Source organism: Salvelinus alpinus, chromosome 35 (assembly GCF_045679555.1).
Source record: "Salvelinus alpinus chromosome 35, SLU_Salpinus.1, whole genome shotgun sequence".
NCBI lineage: Eukaryota > Metazoa > Chordata > Actinopteri > Salmoniformes > Salmonidae > Salvelinus > Salvelinus alpinus.
Window position 1 is genome coordinate 13,562,582 of NC_092120.1, and position 24,594 is coordinate 13,587,175.

The 24,594-nt window shown below is 41.2% G+C and overlaps 2 protein-coding genes across 11 annotated transcripts in view; both read right to left on the minus strand.

Annotated features, from left to right (window-relative positions):
- The window catches only part of LOC139564702 (ras/Rap GTPase-activating protein SynGAP-like), a 102,703-nt gene extending 96,973 nt beyond the window's left edge, over positions 1-5,730 (minus strand). For 8 of the 9 annotated variants that reach the window (XR_011672810.1, XM_071384470.1, XM_071384476.1 and 5 more), the window contains exon 1: positions 5,313-5,730. Coding sequence is in view for 8 of the 9 variants with exons in the window: in XM_071384470.1 (XP_071240571.1) it covers positions 5,313-5,334 (22 nt within the window). In the remaining variant the exon portion in view is untranslated. The remainder of the gene's footprint in view (positions 1-5,312) is intronic. The other variant, XM_071384475.1, reaches the window with a different exon arrangement.
- A 1,268-nt stretch (positions 5,731-6,998) lies between these two features.
- On the minus strand, positions 6,999-23,329 carry LOC139564162 (PHD finger protein 1-like). 2 transcript variants are annotated; one of them, XM_071383400.1, is made up of 15 exons: positions 22,913-23,329; positions 22,267-22,345; positions 21,996-22,077; positions 21,234-21,320; positions 20,624-20,718; positions 19,949-20,097; positions 18,404-18,499; positions 17,844-17,912; positions 17,497-17,620; positions 17,052-17,119; positions 16,654-16,785; positions 14,932-15,010; positions 10,638-10,753; positions 10,271-10,354; positions 6,999-10,134 (listed from the first exon to the last, which is right to left on the minus strand). In XM_071383400.1, exons 2-15 carry the CDS (start codon positions 22,342-22,344, stop codon positions 9,819-9,821), a joined length of 1,575 nt encoding a protein of 524 aa, XP_071239501.1. In that variant the 5' UTR covers position 22,345; positions 22,913-23,329; the 3' UTR covers positions 6,999-9,818. The 2 variants fall into 2 exon arrangements, with proteins under 2 accessions (XP_071239501.1, XP_071239500.1); XM_071383399.1 differs by having other exon boundaries at positions 16,648-16,785.
- Between the last annotated feature and the right edge of the window lie 1,265 nt (positions 23,330-24,594).

Below are 24,594 nucleotides of genomic sequence, written 5' to 3' on the forward strand. Positions count from 1 at the left end.
ACAAGTGCTCCTGCAACAGGGTGATCAAATTAATATCCTACATCTGTACACAAGCACGCTCACAAACACGCATGCACACACACACACACACACACAAAAGCATGCACGGCACACACACACATTCTTGTGAGCCTTGTAAAATTATACATTTTTTCTGAAGTAGAGACACTACCCTAAATGTGTAATAGTGAGACACTTTAAAATGGTAATAGACTACTCTGAAATGTCAGGGTCCAATGGCCCTGTTTTTGAATATCAGCATATCAGTGTATTTGATTACAGCTAATTAAAATGCACCATTCTTCTTTGCAGTATCTGTGCATCTGAAGTGAATGAGAGGTACATCCCATAAAAATGCTTTCATCTTTTCTCACCACCTTCAGTAAAAGTGCACACTAACACTGCATATGTCAGCCATCTATTAGCATCACAAGAGAGGGGGGGACAAATTAGCCCATCGCTAGCATGATATTGAAGGTTTGAGACCACATTTGATTTAGCCGTCTGCCTATATAACACTGTAATAAGATGGCTGTAAAGTCCTGTCAGCACATTATGACGTCATGACTGGCTCCTGTAACTCTCCTAAACCTTACGCCATATCAGAAAACAAACTAACATTCAAATGTCAAGTTCTATAGTACATCAATGTGGAATGTGAGGTTATCTGCTACTGTCATGGCCTGATTTGACCACCGCGTCTTTCTTACAACTAGGGATAATATGTATGCAGTCTATACATTATGACATCCTACATTGTGTTACCCCCTTGACTTACAAGAAAGTGTGAAATGTACACATAACACTGAAAATAGACTTAAAATGTCTGGGACTGAACATCTCAACATGTGACTGATTATCTACCCAACAGTGCAATATCTCCTGGTTCTCATGGTAACTCTGGGTCCCAGGTACAAGGCTTCAGTGAGCACTATCTTTGTGAGCCCAACTCTCCAATTTGTAATCCTGCTTGAGGCACCACAGTAGTGATTTAATAATCTGTTCTTTTAGGGGGCACTTATCACAGGCTGTACTATCAGCATCTCAATTGACACAGTGTGGAACTCAGACTCTCCCAAAAGTTATCACAGGGCATTTATTTTAGATACTTTAATTGCACATAAATAATATTAATGTACAGTATGTGTATAAATCAAAAACATAAAAGTCATGTTTCATTTTACAGATGTAGGATCTTAATTTGAGCCAGTTTGCTACAGCAGGAATATAATCCTGCAGCAACCGGTTTTGGGGTTGATGTATTTTTTGTAAGGGAAATTTTCTAAGTGGAAATTACAAAAGCCTTTTAAACCTCAAATACACTACAAGCTTTACATTTCCTGCATTGGGAAAGGGAAAGGGGGATACCTAGTCAGTTGTACAACTGAATGCCTTCAACCGAAATGTGGGCAGGAGAATTCTCCTGCTCAAATTAAGATCCTACCTGTACATTATAACCTAACATCACACCTTTAACAACTAAATGTTATTTTTTAGTGATACATATGCAAGTGAAACCTGCTGTTTTTAGGCATAATCAGCCTTTTTTATGCCATTCAATCGTGCCTACAAACCTCCAATAACTGCTCCATTTTGACTCCATGACTCATATTATTGTTTCTATTACTAATATAGTGACATATGTACAGTAAGCTGTTGAATATCTCCAGGTCTGAATGCACAACTTGTCCGTGCATCATGAGAATCTGTTGGATCAAATGACATAATGTCTGGAAGGCCTGTGAGCCAACCCTCCGCAGGGACATCATTATCCCGGATTGGCAGCCCTCCGATTGGCTTAGGAGAGGAGATAGCTCATCCTGACCTTTTGCCATGAGTGAATCCTGACAGGATCAATCAAAAGACGAGCATCCTTTAAACACAAACTCATTGAGTCATTGGGCTCCAGGCTTTGCGGTGGAATTGAATAAGTGGGGCCCCTTCCCATGGTGTGGTCTGCATTATGCAACCATTTCTCCCAGCTACTCATTTCTGATGGGATCCTTATGTAGATTTCCTCAGAATCAGCAGTAAGGCTCTTAGTGGATCTGGGCCTTTTCACCACCAGGTTCAGTCAGTACTGCTGTAGAACAGAGAGATAGTGAGGGAGTGGAGCCGTGGACAGAGGCTTAGCGGCATGCCTGAACTCACTGTACCAGAACTGTTCAAGGGGGAGAGAGTTCCCTGACATGGCCCTATATCCATAGACTACAGATGTAGGATCTTAATTTGAGCCAGGAAATGTGAATTATTATGTGTATTGTAATTAATGAGCTCAGCCAGTACGCCAGCAAACTACAGTAGCAAAAACATTTTGTTTGTCTGATTTAATTTTTGGACTACTGCTATTAGCATTATTACAATATCATTTTAAGGTCTTTCCAGCATAACAAGCATGTCCTTCCCCCCAGACAACATGGCTTATGGGGGGCAGCCCTCAAAATAACATTTTTGCTGACACTACCCAGAGGACACTTTATCATGTCACACTCAGAAACCATCAAGGACATTGGAGCACGGTGGTACTTTGTAATAAACCATGTACATTTTAAACTGTGCTTTGGTAGAATGACACATGCTGCAGTGGACACTTTAACTTAAGTATGGTTATCTAACATAAGGCATGATACTTTATGGCCTGGAACATGTTTCAATCTGGACCCTATCTCGCTGTGCCGTATAGCGTCATGGTCCATGGTGCAATATGAACACTTTTTATGATAGAGACAAGTCATTGGTTGACCTAGGGCAAAACCAAAGACCTTAAAGCATCAGCCAGTAAATGTTAATATGCATAAATAATCTTGCCATCAAACTGCTCTACGCCTCCTCCTGTGCTTATTCGTACAGTACGTTCGCTGCACTGTGCCATGAATATGCTGAACAGTATGCAGATACACACAAATGATGGGCAGTTTAACTTTGATTGACTTTATGTCTGTGGGCCGAAATTATGAATACGATATTTCCTTGAGCATACCGACCGACATTGTCTTTGCTTTCATGTATACGCTAGCTGTTAGCATCACTGAAAAAGGCTGAGGCATAGTCACGCTTGACGTTCATGAATGTTGACTTTTCACGTCTTGAGGGAAGTTGCCGTTTTTTGAATTCCCAACTTCACGAAACTTGGACAGCAGGCACTTTAACTCACAAAATGCCAGAATCCCTACAATGAATTGACATCAGACAAGATGGTATCTAATGAGTTGCATCATTTACTAATTATAGCATTAATTCAATATAACACTTCAATCCGCCGCAATTCGCCGCAAACAGAAAATGAATGAGCTTTTCCCCTGACAGATCATCGAACACGGTAGATCTCGAGCATACAGTACAGTAATAGCCTAACAGATGATGGTTCCTGGCACAGCTCGATTGGCGGAGGGTGTAAGACAGCCCCTTATGTCACATGAGAGGAGTGCTGCAGTCAGCGCTTTGGCGGTGCACTGTCTCTTTAAATTGAATGCCCATGCTTGACAGTAGCTGCTGTATCAAACTACTGTAAAATTGAGAGAGAGAGAGAGAGAGAGAGAGAGAGAGAGAGAGAGAGAGAGAGAGAGAGACAGAGAGACAGACAGACAGACAGACAGACAGACAGACAGACAGACAGACAGACAGACAGACAGACAGACAGACAGACAGACAGACAGTATCTTATCTTATCTTCACATTAAATGTCCATGTGATACTCACATAGGCCTAATGACTTTTGAGTAACCATGGAATTGGGATGAAAACATTTTAACATTGGTGTAAAATACAAAACGCAGGAGGACCAAGGCAGCACTCTGCATATTATTTCTATGACATTTTCAGTCGAACAACTTTAAAACCGATGCATTTCGGCATGATGTTCGTCAAGGAGAGATAAAACAAGTGTTTTTATAGGGAACTAGTGTTCAGTTAGCCATAAGTTAAAAAGATGTGGCCGATTTCATTTTGATAACATTACCTTGAAATTCAACCACAGACTCCTCTACACAGAAAATCTGTTACATCTAAAAGGTTAATGGTGCCATCTATTGTAGTGGAAAGAGTATAGCCTGTACATTCCTATTGACATGGGTTTTGAAGGTATTATACTACTGTGCACACATTTTTCTGGCAGTGATCTCTCAAGAGTGGGCTCGCGTACAGTAGCTTAACATCTCACAAATATTATGCAACCAACTTCTATTGCTGTGCTCACACAAGAGGCCATTTGGCTATATCCGCTAGTGATGTGTTAGAAGATGACCAAAGCATCATATTACAGAGTTTGAACCGGTCATTCTCTTTGAATGACTGATAACTTTAAGACATTCATGTATTGGATGCTGAACATGATTTTGGTTTGAGCTTTGTCAATACACCACCAGCACAGCGGTGTCCTTACTGTACCCAGTGTTACAAGACATCACACCTCAGCAGCCTCAAGTCTCTCTACCCCCACCCCCCTCCCCCCTCTATCTCTCTCTCTCCCTTTACCTCTTTCACGCTCTCTCTCTTTCCCTCTCTCTCTTTTTCCCCTCTCTTTCTCTGTCACACACACACATTCTCCTCACACAAGATTTGCAGTTGCTGTACAGAGATACCTTGGTAATAGGGACTGGACTCCGTGTACCATACAACCCTTGGATCCCTCAAAGTCCCATCAAACTTTCAAGTGGCCATAACATTTCACACATACAGTCAATCGCTCAATCAATAAGATATATTACCACAAACAAAGCATTTGAAGGCTGCATGATTGAAGTAGCTCATGTTGCACTCCGTTTCACACAGCATTAGTCATGGTTGCGGTGTCACAATACCAAGGGAACTGATTTGAACATACACTTCCAGGGACCATTTTCCTCCACTACAAACTCATGAAATATTGAGTCTCAAAAACAAGCAAATAAGTACCCCTTCAGGCTCCTTTCTGCACACATTGAATAGATATGACTCAATACTAGAGGGGCAAAGTTACAGTGTCATGGAGATACAGTAGGCTACCTGTGACCGTCATCTAAGGATGTTGCACACAGGGAAAAGGACTTGCAAGACTGTGATACCAGCAGGCATGCACACCTCAGCACATTGCAACACTATGGACTACCCTACTCAGCATACACCGGCACAGTGACTGGCACACAGTGATAAAACCAGGTAGGTTATCTGGAAGAACATTACCTCTTGCTGTACCTGCCTGTGTTTCCACTAACGCTTCCCTTTTCTAAATTCTGTATTGTATGATGGAGAGAGAGAGAGAGAGAGAGAGAGAGAGGTGAGGGGGGGGGGGGGAGGGAGGGATATGCAATAGTGGAATATATCAGTTCTCTTACCTTGAAAGGGAACATAGGACATGTTCCAACGGCATTGAACGTGGTCTTCGAGTCTTGACAGTCTCTCGGCATGCAACAAAAATACCACACACCAGTCAGAAAAGAAGGAATACGCTATTCACAATTGGAGTCGATGGTAGCCAATATTCCACTGCTGTTCAGAAATATAATGTATAATCCACGATCGCCGAAAGCCATTGAAAATGTATCCCCGTGCATAAAAATATATGCACAAATATATCGCACGCACCGTTATTGAGGTGTGTGGGGAAAACACGAGAGAGAGAGAGAGAGAGGGAGAGAAAGGGGGCGGATGAGTGAGTGCGCGCGTGTGTGCGCTTTCCATTATATCTATGGCCTATCTATGCATTGTATATTCCATGTTTGCTCCTTGAAGTTCAAGAAGCAATGATGGCTAAATCGCCTTATTGAATACGGCCCCTTCTACGACTATCAAACGCGCACGCCACCGCACGCACAGTCACACACAAACGTGCGCACACACAAACACACTACACCGATTGGTGCTGCTGCCAATAACGCGGTAGACTACATTACAGTTCGCTATAGCTCTCTCGTTTAGGTGGTAGGCTATAAGCAAGGCTATTAGGAAGTCTGAAACTTAGTTTAGGCTGTAGGCCTATATCTGGTGACATGGTCAATGGAAATAGTCTCAAGGGGTTAAGCTAAATGAATGGTCTTCGAGAAGGACTTCCACCAACTCGTCTCAAATGTCAAAACGAACCACATTTTTTTATTTGCCTGTAGGCTCTAAATTTAGAGCAAAATGGTTTCATCTTTATTCCTGCACTTTTATGTTCCATTACAAAGATTATGGGCAAAATTATTGATAAGGCTATTGGTCATTTTTAGCGACACATCTGAAGTTGCTGGTGTCCTAAAATGAACAAAGCTAAAAGTAGTTATACATATATGGAGCCTACCTACACATTATCAGGCTCAGTAATGGCATCACGTGTGCAGTTGGAAGCTGATGATTTCCTCTCGGATCCAATAGTGGTCCATAGAGCCAACATGGCATCCTGCTCGGTTCAGTTGCTTCACCTGCCTGCACAGTACGGTGTCAAACTTGGATTATGTCTACCACCTGGCGGTTGGCTCTTGCAGCTGCAGTTGGAGACTGAACGGTAATGCACTTTAATATTTCCTTTACACCTCCTCCTAGTGGGAAACGTAAGTAAGTACATGCATTATACAGAATTACATCCAAAGCTTTCATGCTGAATATACATTTCGGCCTAACCGACCTATGTAAAGGCCAATAGTGATCTGCTAATTAGAATCTACCACCATCTATACAGGATAACATACAGTTACTGCAGTATGCATCATCATAGCCCTCTAAGATACACAAGGCTATCTGAAATGTCACTGCAATGAATCAACGGCTCTTGACATGCCATGGCAAAGAGATTCTTGGCAACAGAGCCATAAGGACTAGCCAGTCGGTTTGCCTGGCAGCAGGGCTATTGATTCTTCACATAATACCTGCATGTGAATGGGATGTGTGGTCTATTGCTATACCAATAGAATAAAATGGAATAGAACTCTCTGAAGTGCAATTCATCATATATTATTATTGGCTAGCCTACTGTAAATACAAATAGGCCTATACATATTGTAAGTTAAACAAGAAATTGACAGAAAACACTCAAAGCACATTAGTAAGATGTGAAGGGCAACTTTTAATTTTTTACATTTTACATTGGCTGTGTCAGCCTAGGTTATACATGTATAAACGTAATTTGACCAAAAGTCCAAAAATACATCAAACCAAACTTGGACTTGACTACAAATAATAAAAAAAGAGAAGACTTAGCTTCTTGTTCCTCAACTCAAAATCAGATTTACCCCAGTCCTTTGAAGTAATTTTGTATAGTTCCATCTATAACCTACAGTAACAAACACTTGACGGGTCTATAGACATACTTTACCATAGAAAACATACAGATACATTCATTACCATCGAACTGATGGTTCCACAGACCTCTTCCTATTCAACTACAGCCAAATTCACTGAGAATTATCTAAATCCTAAACTGGGATGGGAAGGACTGAGTTGGGAGGTTCATTTGACCTGCACTGCTGTTTAGAAACGTGCCAAACCCTTTGCAATCCAACCTAGACTCAGGGGTAGACGTAACATAGTAAATGTAAATCTGTGACACTCCAATTAGTATGATATGTTACATTTTGTATGATATGTATTAATTTGTGGATGTTGTATTATATGATAGGAATTGCAATTTGTACAATATGTTACGAATTTGCAAAATGTATGATGTTTTACGAATTCCAACTTGTTGTGGCTAACGTTATCTAGGTGGCTAACGTTAACTACACTAGGGGTTAGGGGTTAAGGTTAGGGTGAGGAGTTAAGTTAAAGGGTTAAGGTTAGGGGACGGGTTAGCTAACATGCTAAGTAGCTGCAAAGTAGCAAGTAGTTGCAAAGATGCTAATGCACTAAAATGCTAAAGTCCGTGATGAGATTCGAACACGCAACCTTTGAGTTGCTAGTCACTCGCGTTATATTCCTACCCATCCACATTACTTTCCTTTTGCCTTAAGTAACCTTCTGTCTTAACCTTATCTAACCATACCAAACGTAACATATTATACTAATTTGAGTGTTCCGTATTTACATTTACTATGTTACGTCTAGTCTATGAGACCAGGCTAAGCAATCATCTATTCACTATTATAAACCGGGTCATTCGAGCCCTGAATGCTGAATGCTGATTGGTTGAAAGATGTGGTATATCAGACTCTATACCATGGGTATGACACAAAATTACTTGTTTGCTGATCTAATTACGTTGTTAACCAGTTTATAATAATAGCAATATTATAAATATTATATACCACAAACCCCTCTGGGGTTTGTGGTATATGGCCAATATACAATGGCTATGGGCTGTATCCAGGCACTCCGCGTTTGGTTGTGCTTAAGAACAGCCCTTGGCCGTGGTATATTTGCCAAATACCACACCCGCTCAGGCCTTATTGTTTAAGTAAGAGATGGCATATTTCACATCATTCAATCTGGGGAACGGGCAACATCTTGCTGTGGTTTTTAAAAAAATGACTGAAAATGTTTTCTGTTGACATGATTATAACAGTATAACTGCCTATTGTGTTATTTACGTATTTACTGTAACTACACCTGTAACACAATCTGTCTTCTGGGGGATACAACGCACACATTTACTCTTATCTGTGTTTTATCCCACAAAAGGCAGAAATAAATATCTGTATAAATATAAACTCTGAACCTTGCACTATGATATTCTAGAGTTCTATACACAACCTCCTGTTCCACTATGATCTCTGGGGCCCAGTTCCAAATCAAACACAAACCCATAGCCCTAACCCCTTAGACTCTTGGGTACATCTGAAAGGATCGGATATATGAAAAATATGATGAAAGCTCCACCTTTCCCTCTGATAGACCGGATGAAACTTAAGCCATATTGCTCATATCTATCCAATCTTGTCAGATCTACATTGTCCAGACTAGTGCTTAGGTATCAGCTTGGAAGTGGGCCAGAGTTAACGCTATCTCTCATCTTCAGTGTAACCTGGAAGATAGGAGCCGACTCCTCTGTCTATGGCCTGAAAATGGAAAACAGTACAAATAGTTTCACCTGCACATAATACCATTTGTTGACTTCTCTTCCCTAAAAGAATGTAAAGCACCCCTCAACAAATTGACAGTCAAATCTGGCTCAACGAGCGACCATTTTCCATGGCTATCTGATCAAAGATTTTGATCAGTAATCTTGAAGAGATGTTTTAATATTTGTTTGGAATGTATTTTACACTAATTCTGTGTGTGAAAGCCTACACAACATTGTCTTGACTCTTCAATTGCAATTGGTGGATGAGGAAGAAAACCTTATAGAATAGTAATCATACATGCCATACATTTCAATCACCTGATCCCTTGATTCAGGTCAACTTCTCAATCTGCAGATGCACAACCCAGATAGGCACTATGCAACCACATCAAATCATTCTATATTGTGAATATATAAATCTAACTATAAAACAAAAGCCCTGTTGTGGCTCCTAATATATTTCTATTACATACTATCATGTAAATCAAGTATGACAAAAGGTAACGTAACAAATTGCCTATAATCAAATACTGTATATACAATCTTCAAACGTAAACATGATAAATGCAAAGGCATATTCCAAAGGTATACAGTACAAATATAGGAGAAACACTAGCAAAGAGGGAGATATAGTAACACGTAGTGTGATGATATAGAATGGAGGCGATATCGTTTGAGCAACCTGGATTTGCCTTGTGTGGGGTTTTTGCTTTGCTTGTACTTGATGTTTCCACACATTTCTGATGTGGCACCTGCACGACAGTCATTCTTCCTCTCTCTCTCCAATATCCCCTCTTTCCTGCCAAGCACTCTGGTGTGTTGATCCTCTCTGCCTCCCTCCACACCCCCATCTATCTCTCACTTTCTCTCAGTACACACTCACGTTCCCCCACTCCACGAGGTACTGGACCTTCCCGTCTGGCGTTACTCGCCTCGCCAAAATCCTCACCCCGTCCCCGCCCCCCCAGCCCCTGACAGCTGACCCATCCCCCCCGCCCCCTCCCCCCACGCCGCCCGGATAGGAAGGGACGTCACGCAGCAGGAGGGAGGGGCAGGGATCCAACTTCTGGCCAGGCTGGTGCTGCTGGTGGTGGTGGTTGTTGTGGTGGTGGTGGTTGTGATGGTGGGAGGATGACAGGGAAAAGGGGAGGCAGGGGGGCGGCACTCTACAAGGATCTTCCGCACTGAAGAGAGAGAGATTTATATTTCACGATTCATACTTTTTTCCATTGTCATCCAGGCACAGCTATGGTTTCCTCTCTAGATGTCTAGATTGAGGGTAGTCCCCAGAGAGCAGGAGGAGCTGTGGTTAACACTGACCTATAGTGATGCAGGGTTCTGGAGATGGCTGGGGCTCCGTTATAGGTGGGGTGATACAGGGCAAACATCCGCTTAGGTGGAGAGCTGTGGGAAAAGCAGGGACATAAAAATAAATAAAAATGACAAAAAGCAACAATGCATGGATTTCCACTGACATACTGCCTAATACAAGCATTTCCTACACCCGCAATAACATCTGCTAAATACGTGTATGTGACCAATATAATTTAATTTGATTTGATAAGGGTAGCCTAAATCAATGAGGATGTAATGTAAAAAAAACGGTAACAGTCTGTAAATACAGTACAATGCATTATTACTTGTTATACAGTATGTAAAGTGTAACCAACACAATAATAGCACCAACCCCAAATTCAGCTCCTCCTCCGACTTCCTGGAGTTGTAGAGGTTAGTTCCACCTACGTAGCCATGGCAACATGGCACAAGATCTATTGGGGTGGCTGGGACCGGGGGCGGACAAGGCTGGACACAGGAGAAACACTGATTAGCTAGTGTTTTGACGCCAAATCAGTGAATCCAATCACACAGACATGATACTTCAGTTCATGTCCTTATCTTTACAGAAGAATTCATACTGCTTGTGAATACATCTAAATAAAAACCAAGGTCTATTAACATACTGTATCAAATGATACATATCATTTAAAAAATGTAATTGCATTTCACTTTTAAAAAGGCCGGATGCTGGAACTTTGTCAGTACAAAAGGCTAGCCTTTCAACAAGGAAATATACACTACCGTTCAAAAGTTTGGGGGTCACTTAGAAATGTCCTTGTTTTTGTCCATTAAAATAACATCAAATTGATCAGAAATACAGTGTAGACATTGTTAATGTTGTAAATGACTATTGTAGCTGGAAACGGCTGATTTCTAATGGAATATCTACAGTTGAAGTCAGAAGTTTACATACACCTTAGCCAAATACATTTAAACTTCACAATTCCTGACACTTAATCCTAGTAAAAATTCCCTGCCTTAGGTCAGTTAGGATCACCACTATTTTTAGAATGTGAAAAGTCAGAATAATAGTAGAGAGAATTATTTATTTCAGCTTTTATTTCTTTCATCACATTCCCAGTGGGTCAGAGGTTTACATACACTCAATTAGTATTTGGTAGCATTGCCTTTATATTGTTTAACTTGGGTCAAACGTTTCGGGTAGCCTTCCATAAGCTTTCCACAATAAGTTGGGTAAATTTTGGCCCATTTCTCCTGACAGAGCTGGTGTAACTGAGTGAGGTTTGTAGGCCTCCTTGCTCGCACACGCCTTTTCAGTTATGCCCACAAATTGCCACTCCAATACCTTGACTTTGTTGTCCTTAGGCCATGTTGCCACAACTTTGGAAGTATGCTTGGGGTCATTGTCCATTTGGAAGACACATTTGCGACCAAGCTTTAACTTCCTGACGTCTTCAGATATTGCTTCAATATATCCACATAATTTCCCTTCCTCATGATGCCATCTATTTTGTGAAGTACACCAGTCCCTCCTGCAGAAAAGCACCCCCACAACATGATGCTGCCACCCCCGTTCTTCACGGTTGGGATGGTGTTCTTCGGCTTGCAAGCCTCTCCCTTTTCCCTCCAAACATAACGATGGTCCTTACGGCCAAACAGTTCTATTTTTGTTTCATCAGACCAGAGGACATTTCTCCAAAAAGTACGATCTTTGTCCCCATGTGCAGTTGAAAACCGTAGTCTGTCTTTTTTATGGCGGTTTTGGAGCAGTGGCTTCTTTCTTGCTGAGCGGCCTTTCAGGTTATGTCGATATAGGACTCATTTTAATGTGGATTTAGATACTTTTGTACTTGTTTCCTCCAGCATCTTCACAGGGTCCTTTGCTGTTGTTCTGGGATCGCACCAAAGTACGTTCATCTCTAGGAGACAGAACGCGTCTCCTTCCTGAGCGGTATGACGGCTGCGTGGTCCCATGGTGTTTATACTTGTGTATTATTGTTTGTACAGATGAACGTGGTACCTTCAGGCATTTGGAAATTGCTCCCAAGGATGAACCAGACTTGTGGAGGTCTCCAATTTTTTCCTACGTCTTGGCTGATTTCTTTTGATTTTCCTATGATATCAAGCGAAGAGTCTCTGGGTTTAGGGTAGGCCTTGAAATACATCCACAAGTACACCTCCAATTGACTCAAATTATGTCAATTAGCCTATCAGAAGCTTCTAAAGCCATGACATTATTTTCTGGAATTTTCCAAGCTGTTTAAAGGCACAGTCAACTTAGTGTATGTAAACTTCTGACCCACTGGAATTGTGATACAGTGAATTATAAGTGAAATAATCTGTCTGTAAACATTTGTTGGAAAAAGTACTTGTGTCATGTACAACGTAGAGGTCCTAACCGACTTGCCAAAACTATAGTTTGTTAACAAGAAATGTGTGGAGTGGTTGAAAAACGAGTTTTAATGACTCCAACCTAAATGTATGTAAACTTCCAACTTCAACTGTACATAGGCGTACAGAGGCCCATTATCAACAACCATCACTCCTGTGTTCCAATGGCACGTTGTGTTAGCTAATCCAAATGTATAATTTTAAAAGGCTAATTGATCATTAGAAAACCCTTTTGCAATTATGTTAGCACAGCTGAAAACTGTTGGTCTGATTAAAGAAGCAATAAAACTGGCCTTCTTTAGACTAGTTGAGTATCTGGAGCATCAGCATTTGTGGGTTTGATTACAGGTTCAAAATGGCCAGAAACAAAGAACTTTCTTCTGAAACTCGTCAGTCTATTCTTGTTCTGAGAAATTAAGGCAATTCCATGTGAGAAATTGCCAAGAAACGGAAGATCTCATACAACGCTGTGTACTACTCCCATCACAGAACAGCGCAAACTGGCTCTAACCAGAATAGAAAGAGGAGTGGGAGGCTCCGGTGCACAACTGAGCAAGAGGACAAGTACATTAGAGTGTCTAGTTTGAGAAACAGATGCCTCACAAGTCCTCAACTGGCAGCTTCATTAAATAGTACCCGCAAAACACCAGTCTCAACGTCAACAGGGAAGAGGCAACCCTGGGATGCTGGTATTCTAGGCAGAGTTGCAAGGAAAAAGCCATATCTCAGACTGGCCAATAAAAGAAAAGATTAAGATGGGAAAAAGAACACAGACACTGGACAGAGGAACTCTGCCTAGAAGGCCAGCATCCCGGAGTAGTCTATAATGTCATTCGGGCCTAACCCGAACCATTAAAAACAGCCCCAGACCATTATTCCTCCTCCACCAAACTTTACAGTTGGCACTATGCATTGAGGCAGGTAGCGTTCTCCTAGAATCTGCCAAACCCAGATTAGGCCATCAGACAGCCAGATGGTGAAGTGTGATTCATCACTCCAGAGAACGCGTTTCCACTACTCCAGAGTCAAATGACGGCAAGCTTTGTAACACTCCATCGGACGCTTGGCATTGCGAATGGTGATTTCCTCAGCCATGGAAACCCATTTCATGAAGCTCCCGACGAACAGTTCTTGTGCCAACGCTGCTTCCAGAGGCATTTTGGAACTTGATAGTGAGTGTTGCAACTGAGGACAGACGATTTTACGCGCTACACGCTCCAGCACGTGGAGGTCCCGTTCTGTGAGCTTGTGGCCTACCACTTCGCGGCTGAGCCGTTGTTGCTCCTAGACGTTTCCACTTCACAATAACAGCACTTACAGTTGATCGGGGCTGCTCTACTTGAAAGTCACTGAGCTCTTAAGTAAGGCCATTCTACTGCCAATGTTTGTCTATGGAGATTGCATGGCTGTGTGATGTTCAGCAACAGGTGTGGCTGAAATAGCCATGTCCACATACTTATGTATATATAGTGTATATCTGTCACCTCCATTTCCTATGATAAGTAGATTAATATTGTGGAGACTGAGGTATAATTTCTTACAGTGTGAGCTCGCTTCCATAACAACAAAAGCATCAGTACTCTATCCCATCTATCATTTGCTTCCTCAGTTCTCAGCACACCCTCAGCTCTATCAACCTCCAATGCTGGACTGTGACCCACAACATGTACAGTAAATACAGCAGTGGTATACTAGCATTATCCCCTTACTAGCGTGCTGTCCCTTTAAATCGAGGTGCTCTGTCAATGCTGCACTGTCAAAGTGCCAGCGCCACCTGGCCAAACTGTAATCGACTGCAAAGTGCACTTGGAAGCGCTCCCAGATTCCGCATATCAGCGTACCTTCCCCTCTCACTTTCTCTGGGATAACCAACCTGCCCTAAGATGGCAGATGATTCATGTCCGCTCAGGATACAACAGTCTGCTGGAAGTACTGCCCGCTGAAATACGAACAATCCATAACATTTATTGTCTCAGGATTAGGGAGCTAGCCTGAGCAGTAGTATAAAAGGATGTGTATTTTCTATTCATATTAAAAAATATATTTCTAAACCCGTGACCATAACATGTCGTCATACTCGATCGAGTCGTAAACCAGCTTCAATAGTGTATGAGGGGTAGGCTGGGCTTTGAAGAATATGTAAACAGACAACACTGGCTATAAGGATAATCTTTTCTCCACACACTGACTGACATGTCATTCCAATGCCAGGCAGCTCTTTGCTATGCAGTGAGGGGGCGGCTGGTGGCTGATCTCTCCCTTGATGCCTGGTTCGAGACAGAAGCACTGACCTGTGTCTCCATGATGCGCCGCTTTGATTTGCGTGACTCTGGCCCCGCCGCTCTCCTCTGGCAGGGCAGTGACAATGGGCTGCTCCACACAACAACACAGAGACACAGTCAATAACTTGAGGAGTGGTGCAATGTTTTCACTTAGAAAACTACAGTACGAGTCAAAAGTTTGGACACACCTACTCATTCCAGGGTTTTTCTTTATTTTTACAATTTTACAATCCTCTGCTGCAGAGGATAAGTTAATTCGATTTAACTGCACCTCAGATTGCAGCCCAAATAAATGCTTCACAGAGTTCAAGTAACAAATCAAAATCAAATCAAATCAATTTATATAGCCCTTCGTACATCAGCTGATATCTCAAAGTGCTGTACAGAAACCCAGCCTAAAACCCCAAACAGCAAGCAATGCAGGTGTAACAGCCATCTCAACATCAACTGTTCAGAGGAGACTGCATGAATCAAGCCTTCATGGTCAAATTGCTGCAAAGAAACCACTACTTAAGGACATCAATAAGAATATGAGAATTTGTTGGGCTAAGAAACAAGAGCAATGGACATTAGACCGGTGGAAATCTGTCCTTTGGTCTGATGAGTCCAAATTTGAGATTTTTGGTTCCAACCGCCGTGTCTTTGTGAGACGCAGAGTAGGTGAACGGATGATCTTCGCATGTGTGGTTCCCAGCGTGAAGCATGGAGGAGGAGGTGTGATGATGCTTTGCTGGTGACACTGTGTGATTTATTTAGAATTCAAGGCACACTTAACCAGCATGGCTACTACAGCAATATGCTATCCCATCTGGTTTGTGCTTAGTGGGACTATCATTTGTTTTTCAACAGGACAATGACGCAACACACTTCCAGATTGTGTAAGGGCTTTTGACCAAGAAGGAGAGTGATGGAGTGCTGCATCAGATGACCTGGACTCCACAATCACCCGACCTCAACCCAATTGAGATGGTGTGGGATGAGTTGGACCGTGGAGTGAAGGAAAAGCAGCCAACAAGTGCTCAGCATATAAGGGAACACCTTCAAGGCTGTTGGAAAAGCATTCCAGGTGAAGCTGGTTGAGAGAATGCCAAGAGTGTGCAAAGCTGTCATCAAGGCAAAGGGTGGCTACTTTAAAGAATCTCAAATATTTAAAAAATGTAACACTTTTTTGGTTACTGCCTGATTCCATGTGTTATTTCATAGTTTTAATGTCTTCACTATTATTTTACAATGTAGAAAATAGTACAAATAAAGAAATACCCTTGAATGAGTAGGTGTGCCTGAACTTTTGGTATAAATGTGGTATTTTTTATTTTAAGCCTATAGAGAATAAAAGAGAAGATGGTGTTGAGAATGTTTAGCAAGATGATCAATGTCCACATGCGAATGCGCACAAGCATGTATGCACACACACATACACACACACACACACACACACACTATAGATGATGTATTTATTGATACAAATATTAGTTATAAACATATTCACCAGAGTAAAATAAGTGAGTCCTTCCCGTCATGATTTAATGAGGCACACAGGCGCCTGTTTAGTTAGGAACAGTTGTTCCTATCCAGCTGGAAGGACCACCGTCTACAAGGTGCCGCTCTTTTTCACTATTGTAAATGTGTAATTAATTACTAGAATGAATGTATCCATATAAGGAGTTGAGTCCTGAGGCTTGTGTTTGTGATGAGAGAATAATCAATCACAGAAGTTGTCCTTACTCTGACCTTCTCCTTTGGGTGATGTTGATGGGCGGGTCAGTGATGAGGGGAGACGAATCAGAGGTCAGGGGAGGCGGAGCTCGGACCTGGAGCCCAAAAAGACACTTCTTCTTCTTGATCTCTTTACCAGAGACAAACCTGGATGACATCACAGAGAAAAAGACTTTCAAAACTTGTAGACAACAACTTTGTAAAGTCAGGTCATCGTTCTTTTTAAAACAAGTTTGCATTATTGTCCATGTTTTCTTATCGTTCTCTATTGATAATATCAAAAAGTTAAGAAACAATGAACTAACTGTATTTTCTTTAACCAAATGTACAATTCCAGAAGCAACGCTATCATAAATCTGGTCACGCATAGCTGTGGCTTCTGTTTATTCTTCGCATCATATGCAGACTCTCACCTGTCTTTGTTGGAGTTCAAAGCGTTGAGCAGATTGTGGCAGCGATCTTGCCTTGGTGTGTCAGAGAGCTGGGGGACAGGGAGGAATGAAAATCAGGAGTTTGATTAACGCTGTGGATGGTAGCCTGAAACAAATGTTAACACATTTAGAGACACATTGACATTCATTGGCGAAAGGTAAACATTTCCATGGATAACGTAGTTAGTTACTAATGTGATTTGTGAACAGTTCATTAAAAAAGGGTATGACTGATTTAAATGCAACTGCAGTACCTGGGAGCCACATAAAATACAAATGATATTTACCATTTAAAATGTGCTAAATAACAATGGCAAGTAGCTAATGAAATCAAAGCACATAATTACCACATGACTGCTAACCAATGACGCTAGCTAACACTTTCACATCGTTTCATCATAGCACGTAAGTGAGGAAATGTTTATACCGAGCCTAGAAGCAAAGAGTCCCAATTCTCATTGGCAAACGACATGATTTCATGGTCGAAATCAAAGTATTTTCTCTTGCAGCACAAGGAGAGGTGGTAGAGCACCAAATGGGCCAAATCTACCCTGTATTTACAACAAACACACCAGGAAAAGACGCAGTTAGTTCAGAATTTATCACATCACAAAGCTTTTCATTACATTATTGAGTAAGAGGAATTAACATATTGTAACCCACACGACTCAATAAACCTGTCAGAGTAAACTGGTTTTCAAGAGTGTTTCAGTGTGATAATCCCTGCAGTTTAAATTATGTATTCTTCTCTTAGCAGATACTGTATAGCTTTACCAGCTCATGGGTAGCCGTTGAATTGTCTCTGGTCCGCTTGCACAGACTGAGCACTGGAACTCATAAAACCTTTCAGAAAGAAATAGAACACAGATGATTCTATTTTTGTCTGTGATTGACCAGAAATAAAAGTCAGTGGAAACATAACATAGCACATGGTTGCTAGTGTCAGCAAATTCTTCCCAGTTTCCATCACCTGTTTAGCAGATGTAACAACCCAGCACATTCTACCTCACCATCAATCTCAAACATTACTTTCCTATGCAGAAACAAAGAGTAATATAATAAATATATCATGGGCATTAAACCAGTAGGATAATACAAATGGTTAATGTGACAATAATGGTGTAATGGACTGGACTAATTTGAATTCATTTTAAACCACTACCACATTACATTGGACACCAGAGAGGCAGAATAACAACACTGCACTGCTATTAGCAATTAACACTAACAGCATTAGCCCTACCACTGCCAGTTTTATAACCTCTCTGTTATGGTTTGACAATGGCAATGCAAAGAAGCAGTACAAGGTTATAGATAACAATACTCTGTCTCACCTGTCTCCATATAACAACGGCTTGGTCAGACACTGTGTGCAAGCTTCATGAAACCACTGACCACAACTTCCACACTGCAACATTTTCAAGTTCCACCTGCAGTTGATAAATAAAAACATTAACCACACTCCCCAATGGCTTAAACATAGCTAACATCTGGTGGCCACCTGACAAGAGTACAGTATATTATGTATTTTTCAAGAGGCTGCAATACTCTACTGAAAAACACATTATGTCTTGACAGTAGAGCTATATAATGGTGAAAAGGACATACAGGGTTCAAACATGAATATTCTATTTGTTTTTGTTGGTAAGGAAAATGAATAGTAAAGCTTATTGACCAATACATGTGCTAAACACTAATTATACAATGTTATTATTAAGTGATAATGCCCGAGAAGCCGGTGTTAGGAGGATATATTGGTATGGGGTGTTGTTAGAACCGAGTCAAAGTCGAGGGCCGGCAAACCGTGTCAATATATTCTCCGAACACCGACTTTGAGGACATTATGACTTTTATACAACGGGTTAACAACATACTCAAATAATGATTGACATATTTTCATTATAAACGTTATTTGGATTAATGTATTCATACCATTTCATCCTTCCACAAGATATAGTCCCGACACAAATCTAGGGTTGCTACCCAAGCCGGCTGGTCATTCGTTCGGTTGCCAGAGACGCGACCCAGTCGCTCAGTCTTTTTGTTTTGTATCTATGGATGCGACCCAGTTGTTTGTTCTAAATGTTCCATTGAAATACTGACTTGCAACGTTGTTATCCCTTGCTTGTTAGCTAGCTAACTACGGCTAACTTACAGTCATGTCAAACAGTACAGCAGGAATAACAGCAAAGTAGCTGCATTTGCGTTTGTTTAAGCTGTTTTCTAGTGACATTTATTTGGATACATACATAACAATGAGCTAATGAGGCGCGATTTTGCCTGACATAGAAAATGTGCTCTCTCTTTAGGACACTGTTGTTCAGAGGAGCTAGCCAACAACACAGCTAACACAATCACTTCAAACTGAAGATGGAAAAACAGCAAACTAGCTGCACTTTGTTTCATTTGACCTGTTTTCGATTGATAGTTATTTGTATATATCCATACAAATGATGCTGATTCATGATTTCAACTGGCTGAGAAAATCTGCCTTCCTGTCTGTCTCATCCCGACTCCCGACACGTTCATTAATATGGGACAGCTGGAGATCCAATTTGAATATTGAAACAATGTTGCAAATGTCGGAGACAGACACCAATGTTTTTACATCTCCGCTGTTAAAAACTAAATGTTAGTCTGAAAGAAATGTGAGATAATGTCTAGATGCTTTTTATAGTGGAGATCAGTGGATTGCGCAGTCAGATGGAACAGAGTAAATAGGCATTTTAACGTCATAGATTTAGCCGGTGGTAACTTGTGGAATAGACACCATCTGGAATGCGGTTTTAACCAATCAGCATTCATGATTAGACCCACCCGTTGTATAACATAATATATCTACTGAGGGCATCTGTTAGAAGCTATAAATTGTCACTCACTCTCCAGGTCCGGCACAGTAGCAGTAACACTGCTGCTGGTTGGTCAGATGCTGTGGGTCCCAGTCTAAAGATGACAGCTGATAGGGCAGCCGAAGTTTCATGATTTGCATGAGCCGGGCAAACCGTCCTCGTTTGATGGCTCCCCCTCTCTGAAATAAAATGTTGACAAATCGAGTCACTACAGCGACCTCTCCACTCACGGTCATGTCAGTACATTCAAGATAGATGACATTGGATGGGAACTATCCAGAAAAAGCAATTCATCTCATTTTATTGTAGGTCAGCTGAGTGAGATAATATCTTGAGAAAAGTCAGGTCAATGAGATATGGACATTGACCGATGGACAATTAGCCCTTAACCACAGTGCTCCCTCATCTAACACCTACAGTACAGAATTGGAGCATACATGAATTACTGACCATAATCACGATAATACAGTATAATCTTGAAAAAAATCTGCATTGACGAACTGGTCAGATGTCCAGGCACAATAATACAGAGTTGTAACATTTCTGTGGTATCCTTCAGATATATCCATTGACAACACTGTTTAACACAACACTGGTATTGAAATTGCTTTCTCAGGATAGATAAAAAAAATGTTACAAGTCTGAAATGGATATATTCCCTGAGCCAAGAGGCAGTGTGTGAAACAGAAAGATTAGCAGTCTAACCTTGGTCGCCACTGCAAAGACACATTGCCGACATATCCAAGAATTGCTGTCAGCTTCCGGCTCAATGGACGGAGTGTGGCACTCAGGATGATAACCTGTTATGGAAAGGAGAGAGTGTTTACTGTAATTCACATGCTGAGTATATGTTACTGACGGAGAACCTTTCCTTGTCTCTTTTCATGAAATATTATACACTGAGTATACAAAACATTAGGAACTGCAACGCTGCTGGGTTTTAAACGCTCAACAGTTTCCCGTGTGTATCAAGAATGGTCCACCACCCAAAGGACATCCAGCCAACTTGACACAACTCTGGGAAGTATTGGAGTCAACATAGGCCAGCATCTATGTGGGACGCTTTCGACACCTTGTAGAGTCCATTTCCCCTGACAACTGAGGCTGTTCTGAGGGCAAAAGGGGTGCAACTCACTATTAGGAAGGTGTTCCTAATGTTTTGTACACTCAGCGTATATTATCTGGTAGAAAACCCGAAGAAAAAAAATAGATGGCATTGTTTTTTTCTTTATTTCAATTAGTTGTGCCTATCCGTCATAAGTTATTATTTGAAAATACCTCTATGAATAGTACATAACATGCTGTGTTTTCTTACCGTGACGACATTTAAGACAATTGATGAGAGGTTCTTTAAGAGGCGGGGCATCACAAACACAGCAAACCTCTTCCACTCCAACTGAGACTTAAGCGAGATAGAAAAGGAGTATCAGAGAGAGGGGGAGAAAGAGAGAGATCACTCAGCAGTGTTAATTTATGTATATTGATTCATTTCCTTGCCACTTCATTGATTTCAATGTCTCCTGCACCCTTTCAGATTTCACTCCTTTTGACATGCGGATATTTGGCTGTGCTTCCCTTCACTTTACACTAACTACGTGGGGGCGCCATTTCCCTATGGAGTCATTACACTAATAAATTCATAAATACACCAATTACACCTAAAAGTCCCCCATCAGAAATGCCAACATTTCCAGGGAATGTTGTATTTCAACCTTGACTAAAGACCTTAATTGCACAACATTCTTTTGAACTACAATGCATCGGAATGAAGAGAGAGCATCAAATTAAGAACAAACTTTTCAAAGCTGAGAGAGAAACATCAAAAAACATTTTATGAATTTCTTTAAACTCCCTGAGGTGAATCAAGGTAAGGTAAACGTAAAGATCATTAAAATATGATAATGGAGAATCCTCAATTAGCCCCCTAGCTATAGAAAGGGTAGATATGAATGAAATAGTTTTATCCACATTTTAGGGGATAATACTTTGATTCAAAAGTAAGTCCACAGTGCCCAAAAACCCTCCGTTAAATGTTTTGAGTTAACTGAGGAAAACAAGAGTAAGTTGTAAGTCTTACAAGAATGAATGTCTTTTCTTAGGACCCAGAATTCCGAGTTGTCCTCAAATCTCACCAGACAACACTGCTTGACTCCATCTACCTGAGGAGAGGGATGGAAAGAGAGTGGAATTGTTCACTCAAACCTAAATAGAATACTTTCCAACTGTACGCACGCACGCACGCAAGCGCACGCACACACGCACACACACACACACACACACACACACACACACACACACACACACACACACACACACACACACACACACACACGCACACACACACTTACTCTTTTCACATTACCGAGGTACAGTAGTCCATCACTCCATCGAGCTAACACATCATCCCCTTCACTTACTCCCCCCATCCTGAAGAGAAGTGAGAGAGAGAGATAAAGAAGGAGTGAGGGAGAGGAGGGGGCTCATGTGAAATGGAAATCCGATTTATTCACTGAATACTTTGCTGCCATTGCTGACAGGGGTTTATGGCCTTATCGTTCCATAGGCACTTGGCTGGAGTGGATAAGGGGTTACATTCTCACAAACCCAGCATAGCCACAGTCAGAATCCAGCAGATTTAATGATGAGTGTAAGTGCCCATGCATGGAGCAGGACAAACCATTATGACACAACAAATGTGAGAAAATGCATTCACCACTGCATGATGACTGCACTGTAGTTTGATTGTAACACCACTGTACGTCTCTATACTTTGCTTTCTCATGCACTTCTGTGTTGTATCCTCTTTGAAAATCTAAAACGACAAACTTGAATAGAAAGGAATCGCTGTAGCCTATGGACATAATCTCTGCACATCCAGCGGTTGTTCCAGTGCAGGCACTCAAGTCAAAGAGACACATGATACATAATAGCATTTTCAGATCAATAAAAATTAACATAGACAGTGTTGCTGGAGGAACAGAGAGCCATTGCTACCTGTCAAGTCGAACTCCTCTCCGTTGGGGTCACAGCGATTCCTGTGCCGGCTTGACATGAAATATTTGATCTCTTCTGTTTTCCTCTCGTCTCAATTACTGCCCGGTTGGATGTGAAGCCTACGTGTGTGCCAAAGTGGATGTGCATGTATGTGTCTGTGCCAAGCGCGTATGTCAGTCAAGTCGTCAGTGAGACACCGTCGGTACGTCCGTCTTTCTCTCGGTCTGTCTGTCCTCCGCGACGTCGTTTCGTCATGTTCCCTTGCCTTTGCTCTCTTTTCTCCACCTATTGATGCTATTAAGCGTGTTTGTCAGAGCAGCACGAGAATCAACCCGCGAGAGACGCCATCATCCCTGCCTCTTTCTCGACCGATTTGTTGTGACGCAGACATAAAACACCGAGAGATAGAGTGGGAGGGAGATAGGGGGGACCGGGGCAACGGCGGCAGGAACACCTTAACATCCGAAGAAATTACCTCTAAACCGTTATGACAAGGAAAGCTGTGTTTTCTGAAGAATTAGCTAAATTGTGCTAAAAGCCAATTAAAAATCAGCCAACGACGTTAGTCGCTGGAGTTTATGTGGCCAATTAGTGGAAGTTTTACATACCTCATTAATTGGTACCTCCCAAAGAAGTGTGCTGCAAGTTTGGAGTCCTGGAGAAAGTTTTAGAAGGGCCAGTGGAAGCTGCGCTCACACGTGTTATTCACCTTTTTTTTTTACCATTCAGTAAATTTCACCATAAATAGTTTCCTTGCTATAGTCAGCATTTTTCTTTCCTTCCAGCTAAAATAAACTATAATCATAGTGTAATCATAAATTATCTAATTTCTTAATATTACTACACATTTGTATTATATAGCCTAGGCTGCAATATACAATATGTATAATAAACATTGTGATTGTTTATATAAAGTTATTTGTGCAGTCTTTGTGGTCCTCTTGCCAGATAAGCCTATTTTCAGGTTTTGGACACTATAAAAAGTTAGCCTAAGTAATTAAGGATAATTAAGGCTTGGATTAGTTTGAGAACTTGTCACTGTCATCAAAGGGAATTGTTGAATGTGATTTACAATAGTCTATAGTTGTCCTATACATTTCCTCTTAATACACATATTGTGTGTGAAATATTGATTATCTATGATCAATCATCTATTCTTTACTGCTCAATAATCTATGCATATGCTCAATAATGTCATCACCACTTGTCACTGCTCACTATCAACATGAATATCACTGGTCACACAAGCTTTCATTTCTCACAACAACTGGGTGATAACATAACATGGTAATAACCAATGTCAGAATGAGTAACAATTTGACTTATTTACCATTGGTTAATTATGAGCCCTAGAAATTGGACACACGTTCATGTATATAATTTATGAACGGCAGATTAAAGGGCATTTTAAAGTGTCATACCATAATTTAGCACTGACAATTCTATGAGTAGGCAACATAGCCTATAATTGAATAGTCAAAACAACAAGTGATGAGGTGTTTCTTATATGTTATTTGTATCATGAGATGATATGTATTTGTTCATTTGCTTGTTTTTGTCATATGAATATATCAAGCATATGGTAATATTGTGCTCAAAATGGCCACTGGCATTTCTGAAGGATGACAATGAGTTCCTCATTGGCAACACTAGATGGCGAGCACACTACACCTTCTAATGCA